Below are 12730 nucleotides of genomic sequence, written 5' to 3'. Positions count from 1 at the left end.
GTTTCACGTGTTAATGGAACATTTAGAATAGAAACACACATCAGGACATTCACACACCAGGACATTCACACACCAGGACATTCATTAATTTACCCACCATTATATTAAATTTAAATTTGTGATTTTTTTTAAATGGCCTGAAAATCCACAAGATAGCTAAAAATCAATGAATTATGTAGACAAAATAAAAATCCCGGCTCTACAGGGTATTTCCATGGAACTGGACAAAGTGGCCACCTACCTTCCATGAAAGGATATGACAATGTCTGCAAAGCTGCAAAGTATCTCCATATTGTTCTTTCCGTGGATAACATCTGACAAGCTTGAAGTACATCTTCTTCCAATCCAACTGCCCTTTATCTGATAGTATTAGCCGCTTGCGTATCTAAAACAAAGAAGAAAGACCCCACAAAATTATAGATTTGCAAAAATACATGGAGATATGGCTAATGGTATGGTCGCTCCACAACAAGAGAACCCATGAAGAAGCAAGTGTGAGAGAATGCATGCTGCCGTGTGAGAAAAATATTGTGGGGATAAGACACCCCTAAAACTCCTCGGCTTGTGTGTTCTGTTAAGATACAGCCTGTTGTGCCTTAAAATGGCTTCTACTATGCAGCACAGTAGAGTTGCCATGGTAATGGTTCACAGTACTCCACAAGGGGGCTCCCTCTGGTAAGGGGGGAAATCCAACATTAGAAATTATGTTTGGTCCAGACATTTTCCCCCTATAAATAAATACCTGGGCAACGCCGGGTTATTGGCTAGTTAAAAATAATGTCGGAAGCATCTACAAGGTGTTCCTTCTCCAAGAATGGTGTGGAATTTGAAAAAAAAGTTCTTTATTAAGGGCACGAAGGAAATGGAGCGTTTAAGAATAAGCTGCATGCCACCATTGCTTTGTGGACAACAAAATGCCCTCAAGAGATGCCCCAGAGGCAAGTTAGTGTCCATGTGTAAATAGGCCATCTTGGTTGAATAAGCTTCATGATTAATCAAGAATGGGTGGTGAACTAAGGATGATTCCGAGTCATTTTCTCTATATTTCTTTGGAGCTTCCTGTTCTGACCTAGGCTTCCCGAGAAAGCATAAATCACAATCTTAGTCCCAAAACCCTCTTTTCTTTATACGGCTGTGAATTATGGTCATTCACAGCCCGCACTGCTTCCCCAACCGTTTATGAAGATTCCGATAGATGTCTGCTCGAGTTGCCACAGTCTTTCAGGGGAATGTTGATAAGCACCCACCTTTATCTTCCTTGAAATGCTGCCAGAGACCTAATTGCCAATTAGTTTTGCAAGGCCAAAATTAGCACAGAGTCAAATGGAACTCGCAGAGCTTGAACTGATGAGATGAACTAATTGCTTCCTGCAAAGGCTCACCTCCGTTTGCTCCTCTTTTATGTCTTATGAGAGGGGGACAATCATCTCCAAGCCTTACTCCCAAGTCACCCTTTTTTCTTAATTGTTCTTGCCTTCTGGCAGCTCTGCACACGGGCTCACTGGGAACAGGCTCCCCCTGTTCCTATGCCTCCTGGATGTCGGACTCCGGAAGCAGCACATAACTACCAGATGGCCCTGGCCCCCTCTCTGCCTCTGACACAGAGCCCTCATCTGAGCCTTCCCCAGACTCCAGGACTGGCCCATGTTCCTCTCCAACCTCCTTATTGTCTGACTCTGCTACTATCTCCGCAGGCCACACCGGTGGACCACAACACTTCCACAATATCACTTTCCACTGCCGTTTACCTGTCGGTCTGTGAAGTGGTAGTGGCAAAGTTTTTTCCAAAGGAGTCGGTCTTCACTGAGCACCTGAAGACTCGGCGTCACTTGCCCAAGGCTCACGATGTCTCGCCCATCCGACAGCCGCTGCATGATGTTCAGTTGTAAACAGAAGGGCAGGTCTGTGAAAGTCAACCCTTTGAAATCAGGCTGGGAGAAATAAAAGAGAGAAAAAGAGAATGGGTGACCACACTGAAAGATACCAAGATTTTTATGCAACTCGTAAGAATGTTCACCTATTGTATTAAAGGTGCCTTCAAGTTCAGGTGGTAGTGAAAAGGTTTGCCATTATGTGTTCTTTCCAGAATATTTTTTTTCCTATTTCCCACCTGGCCTACAGCTTTAAGACTTCCTAAATGGTGCCCTCACTGGAGAGCAGCCTAATGCTGGGAAAGATTGAGGGCAAAAGAAGAAGGGGATGACAGAGAATGAGGTGGCTGGATGGAGTCACCGAAGCAGTCGGCGTGAGCTTAAATGGACTCCAGGGGATATTAGAAGACAGGAAGTCCTGGAGGAATGTTGTCCATGGGGTTGCGATGGGTTGGACACGACTTTGCAACTAACAACAACAACAAATGGTGCCTATTCAAGTAATAACTCTAACCCGGCTTAGCATGCTACATTAACCAGGGCCAGGTACAGGTATTAGCTCACTTCACAACCCTAACCGGGACTGGAATTTCCATTGCTAAGCGAAGTGATCGTTCAGTGAAACATCACACAACCACACTGATTAGCAAGAACAGTTTTGGTAGTCTTGGTTGCAGTCATTAGGTGAGGACAGTGACATCCTTAGGTGAGGACTCACCCTTCTCTTGGGCTGCCACCTGGGAATGGGTAGGAGACAGAGTGCAGGGCAGCCGAAAGGGAAGAAATGGGGGGGGGGGAGATAGGCAAGACGGGGGAGTTAAAGTACGCACTACGGTCATAAATGGGAGCCTGGATTTTGATCACGTGACAACAGTAGCACTTAAAGCAGCTGTAACTTCAGTGACCACTTCTAACTATCATTCTTTCAGTGCCATTGTAACTTCAAATGAATGCTGAACAAACGATCATTAAGTGATTCCTGCAATCATTGCCACCTTGCTGGGGGGGGCCTGACCCACCTGCTAATGAATTTTGTAAAATCTTCCTGATGAAAACTGTAAAGGTCAGCACACCTGCAGTTAAGATTTAACTCTGCACATTGATCTTGTTGTTGTTGAACCTATTAACCGCTTTTTGGAAAACCCGATAGCAGCTCTTTGATCAGCTGGTCGAAAAGTCAGGCCCTTTTGTCAGAGTTTGCAGTAGAAAACCCACAGAGATAAAAGATTCAGCAGGATCCATTAACTTCATTAACTTACATAAATAATAACACAAGAATAAAAGTACAATACCAACAGCAGATTCTTCCAATGTGGTACAGAAAAGAGTCTGTTTCAGTTCAGAGTTCAGAGCAGACAAGTTGAGGCTAGTTTTGTTTCTCAGCACAGACTCAGAACGCAGGCGCCTAGCTGTCTCCAGCAAATACTGTTTTAGTTTCTAAACAGCCCTCATTGGCTGACTTATAATACAATAGCAGAGTTGGAAGGGACCTTGGAGGTCTTCTAGTCCAACCCTCCGCCTAGGCAGGAAACCCTACATCACTTCAGATAAATGATTATCCAAGCTCTTCTTAAAAACTTCGAGTGTTGGAGCATTCACAACTTCTGGAGGCAAGTTGTTCCTCTGATTAATTGTTCTAACTGTCAGGAAATTTTTTCCTCCGTTCTAAGTTGCTTCCGTCCTTGATTAGTTTCCACCCATTGCTTCTTGTTCTACCTTTGGGTGCTTTGGAGAATAGTTTGACTCTCTCTTCTTTGTGGCAACCCCTGAGATATTGGAACACTGCTGTCATGTCTCCCCTAGTCCTTATTTTCATTAAATTAGACATACCCAGTTCCTGCAACCGTTTCTTCATATGTTTTAGCCTCCTAATCATCTTTGTTGCTCTTCTCTGCACTCTTTCTAGAGTCTCCACATCTTTTCTACATTGTGGCGACCCAAACTGAATGCAGTATTCCAGGTGCGGCCTTACCAAGGCATTATAAAGTGGTATTAACACTTCACGTGATCTTGATTCTATCCCTCTGTTTATGTAGCCTAGAACTGTGTTGGCTTTTTTGGCAGCTGCTGCACACTGCTGGCTCATATTTAAATGGTTGTCCACTAGGACTCCAAGATCCCTCTCACAGTTACTCCTATTGAGCAAGGCACCACCTATACTGTACCTGTGCATTTCGTTTTTCTTGCCTAAATGTAGAACCTTACTCTTTTTTACCATTGGATTTCATTGTATTAGATAGTGCCCCATGTTCAAGTTTGTCAAAATCCTTCTGTATCTTAAGCCTATCTTCTGGAGTGTTGGCTAGTCCTGCCAGCTTGGAGTCATCTGCAAATTTGATGAGTTCCCCATTTAGTCCCTCATCCAAATCATTGATGAAGATGTTGGTTGTAACTTAGTTGCTATGCCTATTCATTGGCTGACCTTGTTACCATGTCTCTGCCAGTCATGAATATTCTGACACCTTTGCTCACCTTGGTGATCTGGATATTGTTCAGCTGCTGCTGCCAATAAAGAATCATCTCCATTCGGTGGACCCACATGTTTATGTTGCCAACTAGAACGGACTTGCCAACACTCTGGACCAAGGTGCAAAGTGACATGTATAGAGTCTGCAGCAATTCTTTTATCAGTCTGATATTCTGTTGATCCTCTAGAACTTGATGGGGGAAATGAGAGAAAAGGGACATTCAGATACAGGTGAAGAAGAAAGAAGCCAACAAACTAAAGAAAAGTCACTTTCTTCCAGAGAGCCACAGAGAAGGTTCACTTTTACTTCTCGTCCTTCGCTTCCAGGAATATTTCAGAGTTTCCATCCTACATAGCTTTCAGTCCTTACACAACCATTTGAAATGGCCTTGCAATTATCCCATAGACTTAACAATAATTAGAAATGTAGAGAACGCCATGACCCAGCCAATGTTCCCCTGATGTTGACCAGTGCTGCTGATCTTCATAAGACCTTAAACAAAGTTATTTTTTTTATTATTATTTGGGGCCTTTCTGCCTTGGGTGATAAGCCAAATCGTCATTACCTTCTCCTATCTCAAAACCTGTCACCACTCCGAAGTGTGAGACATGCATATAACGGTATCACTCTTGGGAAAGACAGGCTGATATGACATTCAGAGAGGGTTGGGAAGAGCAAGCCAAAGCGATTTTACTCATCCATGTCATTTTTTCATCCTTTTCTAATTGGTGTCCTCCATATCTAAGACGTTGAATTACCACTAGTTATGCTGGCTATATATAATGGAGGCTCTAAGGAGGACGTCATATTGAGAAGAATCGTGATTACTATATATTGCAAGGGACGCGGTGGCTCAGTGGCTAAGACGCTCATCTTGTTGATCAGAAAGGTCGGCAGTTTGGCGGTTCGAATCCCTACCTCTGTGTAATGGAGTGACCTCCTGTTACTTGTCCCAGCTTCTGCCAACCTAGCAGTTGCATGTAAAAATGCAAGTAGAAAAATAGGGACCACTTTGGTGGGAAGATTAACAGCATTCCGTGAGCCTTTGGCATTTAGTCATGCCGGCCACATAACTACGTAGACGTCTTCAAACAGTGCTGGATCTTCAGCTTTGAAATGGAGATGAGCACCGCCCCTTAGAGTCGGGAACGACTAGCACATATGTGAAGGGAACCGTTACCTTTACTATACTGCTATATATAATGGACGCTGCAAGGAGATTGGAGGGTATCATACTGAGAAGAATTATTATTACTGTATATTGCATTTAGTAGGATTTAGTTCCACCTGTCACCTTAACAAGAACTGGTCCAAAAATCAAAGACCTAAACCCAGCCAGATTATTTGCTAAATTAATGTACTGGAGATCAGCCTGTTTCTTAGAAAGTCACTATTCCACCTTTTCTATTTATATATACCCATACCTTTTTGCACAACTTTCTCCAAGATATTCATAAAGTTTTTCTGGGCGATTCCACTCAGTGATGTCAGCTGAGACTTTGCAATCAGCTCCAACAACTGTGAATAAAAATAAGACATTCAACCTCTTGAGCACTTCTAATCTGGGTTTTCTTCTCATGTGACCCAATGAAACCGTTTTAGTTATTTGCTGCTCGACTTAACAAAAAAAAAAGGGAAAAAAAAGAGGCTTGGAGCCAGATGAAATTATGGGAAAAGGCAGATGCAAGATTTAAAATAATTACAATCTATTGGCTTCTTCTGGTAGATTTACTTACCAAGCCGAGTCATTAAAACAGAAGACAAAGATAGACAGATGGTTGACATTTAATCTGTTTAGAAATGTACATGAATCTACATGATGGCAGTGAGAGAGAGAGAGAGCCAAAAGTCCTTCTCTCCCTTCTTGTTATAGAAAATGTGCATATGCTTTTCAATTGTACTTTCAACAGTGGACATGACAGCAAAGTGGTATTAAGGACTGGTCAACTCCTGCTTATCGTTCTCCCCAATTCTGAATGACAATGGAAAACACACATGGGGCGTTCTATTAATACCTTCCATAGGCACATGACTGATAATATAAACCCAGGGAGCTGAGAAAACAGTCACAGCTAATTGGCTAATCTACCCAATGCCGAGAGTAATCAGCTTAATCTTTATGAATCACCAGGGACTTGACAAAAATAAAATCAAATGCTCGCACTCACCACAACTGTGTGCTTTCGAAGCCCCACAGGAAATCACAGTTCTGACCAAGAATGCTTTCTCACATGCATTTCTACTCATTTATATCTAAACTGGGCACGGTCTAAGACAAGAGCATGCACAACTCAAGAGCATATGTTGGGTGCCATGCTCCAGTAAAGGTGGACGAAACCCCCATTTTGGGTGAAGGCTGAACATACATGTTAAAAGGACAAAATAGCTGCCATCTGTCTCTGTCTTAGATATGGTGGTTTAAATGCTCTGTAAGTTATTTTGAGCCATTTCAGGCAGAAAGAGTCATTTTACAAACACTCAGAATCAGAACAGAGCTAAAAGGGACCTTGGAGGTCTTGTAGTCCAGCCCCCCTCCCCCTGCTCAAGCAGGAGACCTACCATTTCAGACAAGTGACTGTCCAGTCTCCTCTCACTCACCAAAAGGCAAACTAAAAAATATCCTCTCCTCATCATAATGATCCTGGAGTGTACACTTTGTGATATCATCCCCAAAATGATGAATTATGTAACTGCATTTTCACTCGCAGTTCACTTGCAAACTGTGATGACTTCCTCAAGTAAATGATGCCACTGCATTCCTGCATCACAACATCTTAAAATCACGAGATTTTATGCAAGGTTGTAAATTGCAGAATCTGGATGACCTTACATATCATCATTTACCCCAGTGGTGAAAGTCTATTTTTTTTACTACCAGTTCTGTGGATGTGGCTTGGTGGGTGTGGCAGGGGAAGGATACTGCAAAATCCCCATTCTCTCCCCACTCCTGGGGGAAGGATATTGCAAAATCTCATTCCCACCCCACTCTGGGGCCAACCAGAGGTGATGTTTGCTGGTTCTCCAAATACTCAAAATTTCTGCTACCGGTTCTCCAGAACCTGTCAGAACCTGCTGAATTTCACCCCGGATTTACCCCCATATGTCCTCCTTCCATGGATTTCATGTATTCCATGTATCCATGTATTTCATGGATTTCCCGTTTCATGTATTTGCTTTCTAGTGATGTTTTTTGGGCGGCCAAATCTAGCTTAATAGCCAGGTACCTATAGCAGTCTCCCTTCCACTCTTGCAGCCATCCTGTCATCTATCATTCCAAAAAAAGATCTACCACAAATTAGTATATTGAAAATGGAACAAAGCTTTGGATTTACCCTGCCATTCCATCTTGGCTGCAATGAAGCAATTTGGAAGTGCTTCTTTCAAGTTGTATTAATTACAGCATGAGGTGCTTTTCAAACTAGGCAACTATCAGGCACAAAAGCTCAGGACCACACATCAAGTTCCACTTAAACTGATTGATTACTAAAGGTGCTTATGCACAAGAATCTACTCAACTGAAAGATAAGGATCAACAGAATTAAAGACAGTTTGGTCTTAGTCTGTTTGTGACTACGTAGAGATTCTAGGCTGATTGCACATTTGACTCCACCTCCAGGTCCTGCCGCTCCTTCTCCTACACAATATAGTAAAATTTGACAAAACCTGTACCAATTGGTCCCTCCTCCCATAAATAGTTGCAGTAAGCAATTGTGATTTCAAAAGCTGCCACTAAATTTTAAAAGCAGGTTGTGGGCGATCCTCTAATGTTTATGCTCCTTCCTTTTTTCTTCCTACCAATTCTACTTAAAAACAAAAGTAGTAATTGATTTGTCTGAATATTTAAAATTCAGTATCACGGGCCAGAATACACCATGCCAGTTCTTCAGGAAATGACTTTAATAAAGGACAACTGCCCTTGGCTGTTCTTGTGCAACGAGCAATGAAAGATTTATTTCAATTCAAGAAGAATTTAAATAAACACTTACATTTTTATACGTCTAGCTTGAACGTTTCCTAAATTAAAATTCGGAGCTTTTATGGATTTGTTGCAGAATGTCAGCCAGGGTTTCTAGCAATAGGTTGGGGGGGACGGGACTGCACAACGAATTCAGTAACCCATCGTTAAAACAAATCCTGGCCTAGAACAGTTACAGAGTCATCCCGAGACGAAGGGGCCAGTCTGCCTGTTCTTTCAACCTGTTTATAATCTACGTGCTAGGAATTATTTTATTTAGTGTACAATTCAGAGAGAAGTCACTGTCACAAGACCCCTGGATTGTTTTTGACTGATAAAATGAAAAGCAACTGAGTCTTTGTTTGGCATTCTCGATCTAGCAACATATAACTGGCTCCCGAACTATGACCAAAAGGCTGTATATCATCTCTTTGTTTGTCTGCAGTGAAGCCCTTGACTTGACTGGTTCTGGCAATCTGCCAGCCACAACTTTCTCCTAGAAGTGAAAAGCTAAAGCAGTCGACAACAATGACTAAGCAGGATGACAGTTATGTGTAAACAGCTTTGACCTGCCAGCTGGCTTTCCTACAACATTCAATTCAGGGAGGTGGGGGGGGGGGGGGAATGGAAAAATGGGAGCGCATAACAAGACTAGGCCAGAACTAAACTTGAGACTTAAGCCAAAGGGGGAAAACAGGTGCTGGATGGATTTAGGACCTGGAACTATTCTGGAACAGAGACTTATTTGTAACCATAGCAAATGATGATATATACTTCTGGGATTCGATAAACCATATTACCAAACCCAGATGCTCTTGAGCTTTCAATCTTAAAACAGAAGTTATCAGTAGCTTTTGAAATGTCTTTCAATAAAAGGTTTCAATTAGCCTTCGCTAGTCTCCAAATTTGCCTTCCAAATTTATTGGGATTCCCCCCCCCCTCCCCGAATTCTCTTCCAGGATGGAAGTTATAATCCCAACCAATCCAGGAGGTTGGGCTGGGTATTTTTTGTTCTTAAAAATAAAGTCTTCCACTAATTCTCTTGGGTTTTAAATTGATCACTGAAGCGCCAAAGAATTGAGGCCTTTGAACTATGGTGCTGGAGAAGACTCCTGTGAGTCCCTTGGACTGCAAGGCAATCAAACTGGTCAGTCCTAGAGGAGATCAACCCTGACTGCTCTTTAGAAGGCCAGATCCTGAAGATGAAACTCAAATACTTTGGCCATCTAATGAGAAGGAAGGACTCACTGGAGAAGAGCCTAATGCTGGGAAAGAGGGAGGGCAAGAGAAGAAGGGAACAACAGAGAAGGAGATGGCTGGCTGGAGTCACCGAAGCAGTCTGCATGAGCTTAAATGGACTCCAGAGGATGGTAGAGGACAGAAAGGCCTGGAGGAACGTTGTCCATGGGGTCGCGATGGGTCGGACACCACTTCACAACTAACAACAACTCCGCAATGCTTGCAATTAAGCCTTCACACATGCAAACAATTCCTTCAAGCCTACTTCTTACCCCTGTTTCATGTCTAGCTTTATCCCACATGCTGACTTAATGAATCAATGATTTAGAGCCAGGCAAAATATGGTGCTGAGCCACAAATTAAGCAACCAAGCAAATGTATTACTCTGTGTGAATGCAGCCATAGATTCTGTAATTGACCTGCTAAAGCAAGCCGTGTGATCTCGCCCAGGGACAAGTCCATCTCTACTGCCAGGGACAGTGGTTTTAAACAACTATCCCAGGTCATAAAATAAATGGAAATTAGATAGATGGATGGATGGATGGACGGACAGATTGGTGGATGGATAGATGGACAGACAGACAGACAGAGACTGAGAAAGACAGAGGGAAAAATGACGTTTATGTCAGATCTGCATACACATTTTATGACTACCCCATCTTAAAAGCTATAGTCTACTGATTCTTTATCAGTGTATTTAATTTAATTTTACTCTAATCTGTGGATCTTCTGGGGACAAAAACTACCACATCTGAATGAACTGCTTCAATGGAGTAAACCATCCCTTGACACTCACCCGTACGACATAGTTGAACCTTCTGGAATCCAGAATAGCATTAGAGAAATCCAGTCTATTGAAAGCTTCTCCCAGGGTGCAATACCCATGGCGCTAAAGGAGAGAATGAAATACATGAGTGATTTCTTTCTATTCTGATCAGAACTAAAAGGGTTGACGGTCTGGAATTAGATCTGTAGAACAACTGAGTATGGTTGACTTCAAGGCTCAGAAATAATCAGGATCTCGGCTTTCATTAAAGCTAACACTAAGAGCGGTTTTTTTCCAATGCAGCAATCACAGGGGAAGATTCTACCTTTCTACTGGAGACTTCTTGGCCTGGATTTGCTGATCACCAACCTGCCTAGGCAGTATTCCTTTCTTTGTGGGGCTTAGAACTGTCATGCTGCAGAAATGATGCTTTTATTTTATATTACATAGGCAAATGCCCATAAAAGGAATCAGGAGGGGAACTCCAAATTAAGCAAATGGACAAGACCAAGTTTGTCCATTTTTGGGCGCTCATGGGAGATCATTTTTAAAACTGTGCTTATGATATATGCTTCCCATCTCAGCACCAAAGGGAAATATACCATCAATTTTGAATAATCATGATCTGGAGAAGTTTTAAGATCACCAAAGGTTTATTCTTCCAAGCTCTTAGATGAAGTAGGCCAGCTCTTTCTCAGTTCTAATTTGAACGAGTACATTCTGAAGCAATGTTTCTCAATTCTCAGCAACTTTAAGATGTGGGACTTCAACTCCAAGAATTCCCTAGGCAGTAGGAGAATGATGGGAGTGTCAGTGTTGATTGGGCCATGTGACTGATGGTTTAATGTCAGGTAGACATGTCAGGTAATAGATCCATTGCACGCAAAAACTCTGAGGCAGGTGGATTCCTCCAAGAATAGATCAACTGATGAATAGCAATAGCAATAGCAGTAGACTTATATACCGCTTCATAGGGCTTTCAGCCCTCTCTAAGCGGTTTACAGAGAGTCAGCATATTGCCCCCAACAATCCGGGTCCTCATTTTACCCACCTCGGAAGGATGGAAGGCTGAGTCAACCCTGAGCCGGTGAGATTTGAACCGCTGAACTGCTGATCTAGCAGTAGCCTGCAGTGCTGCATTTAACCACTGCGCCACCTCGCAGAATCTGTGTCTATTGTTGTCCATACTGTATTAAACCATTTGGAACAACAGGGAACATATGTAAGGTTGCTATTTGTGGATTATAGATCTGCCTTTAATACCATTCTAGCCAACAGGTTGTTTCTAAAAATGTCCAATTTGAGTATGAATCAGAACGAATTGTTTGTGGATAAAGGATTTTCTGACAGATAGGCCACAGTCAGTAAGGATGGGATCTCACCATTCTTCTACTGTGATATTAAGCACAGGAGCCCCCCAGGGTTGTGTGCTAAGCCCCTTCCTTTATTCTTTGTACACACATGACTGTACCCCATTGTATAACACCAACACAATAATTAAATTTGCGGATGACACAACAGTGGTGAGGCTCAATGATAAGAACAATGAGTCTGCTTATAGGAAGGAAGTACAAGGGCTGACATTGTGGTGTAAAGAAAACAATCTTACACTTAACACCAAAAATACTAAAGAACTTATAATTGACTTCAGGAAGAAGAGAGATGTACATTTATCACCATTGTACATAAATGGCGAGGAGGTGGAGAGGGTTGGTAGCTTTAAATTTCTGGGCATTTATATCTCAGAGGACCTCTCATGGACCATGAATGCTAACGTGCTTGTGAAGAAGGCACAGAAGAGGCTGTACTTCCTGAGAATGCTAAAGAAGATAAATCTATCTCAGTATCTACTTCTGTCCTACTATCACAGCACCATTGAGAGTGTCCTGACATACGGCATTTTTGCATGGTATGGGAGCAGCTCTGCGGCAGACAAAAAAGCTCTACAGAGAATTATTAAAACTGGCCAGAATATCATCAGGCTCCAGCTACCAGCCCTGGATGACATCTTCACATCTTGCTGTTTGAGGAAGTCGCATAACATCCTCAGAGACGCTTCCCATCCAGCTTACAATCTTTTTAGACAGTTGCCTTCTGGCAGAAGGTACAGAACAATTCAAACTAGGACCACACGTCTTCCGAATAGTTTTTATCCCAGAGCTATAATTGCACTCAACAATGTACTAAAGGGTCACCATCAGTGAGCTATTAGACAGCACTACTTGGTCTGTTATGTAGATGTTTGGGTGGTTCAGGGGCTGAGTTTGTTTTTTTCTTGGTGGGTGGGGTTGTGTTTTGGGGATTGTTATAGGTGTGCGACTGGTCTCTGGGTGTTACATGAATTTCATTGTATGTGCAAATGTACAATGACAAATAATGTATATATAATAGCTTCATTGGAAATACCCTGTTTCCCCGAAAATAAGACCTC

At 42.4% G+C, this 12730-nt stretch overlaps 1 protein-coding gene across 1 annotated transcript in view; it reads right to left on the bottom strand.

Moving 5' to 3' along the window:
* FBXO32 (F-box protein 32) overlaps positions 1 to 12730 on the bottom strand; it is a 32324-nt gene that overhangs the window by 4822 nt on the left and 14772 nt on the right. The window contains exons 4-8 of the mRNA XM_087706714.1: positions 10330 to 10422; positions 5764 to 5857; positions 4344 to 4528; positions 1749 to 1931; positions 242 to 385 (exon numbers count right to left, since the gene is read on the bottom strand). Coding sequence (XP_087562840.1) covers positions 242 to 385; positions 1749 to 1931; positions 4344 to 4528; positions 5764 to 5857; positions 10330 to 10422 — 699 coding nt within the window. The remainder of the gene's footprint in view (positions 1 to 241; positions 386 to 1748; positions 1932 to 4343; positions 4529 to 5763; positions 5858 to 10329; positions 10423 to 12730) is intronic.

The sequence above is a fragment of the Thamnophis sirtalis genome, unplaced genomic scaffold (genome assembly GCF_051295495.1).
Source record: "Thamnophis sirtalis isolate CommonGarterSnake01/CBP01778 unplaced genomic scaffold, rThaSir2_p1.2 scaffold_2, whole genome shotgun sequence".
NCBI lineage: Eukaryota > Metazoa > Chordata > Lepidosauria > Squamata > Natricidae > Thamnophis > Thamnophis sirtalis.
This window is presented reverse-complemented; position numbering and strand designations above follow the sequence as displayed.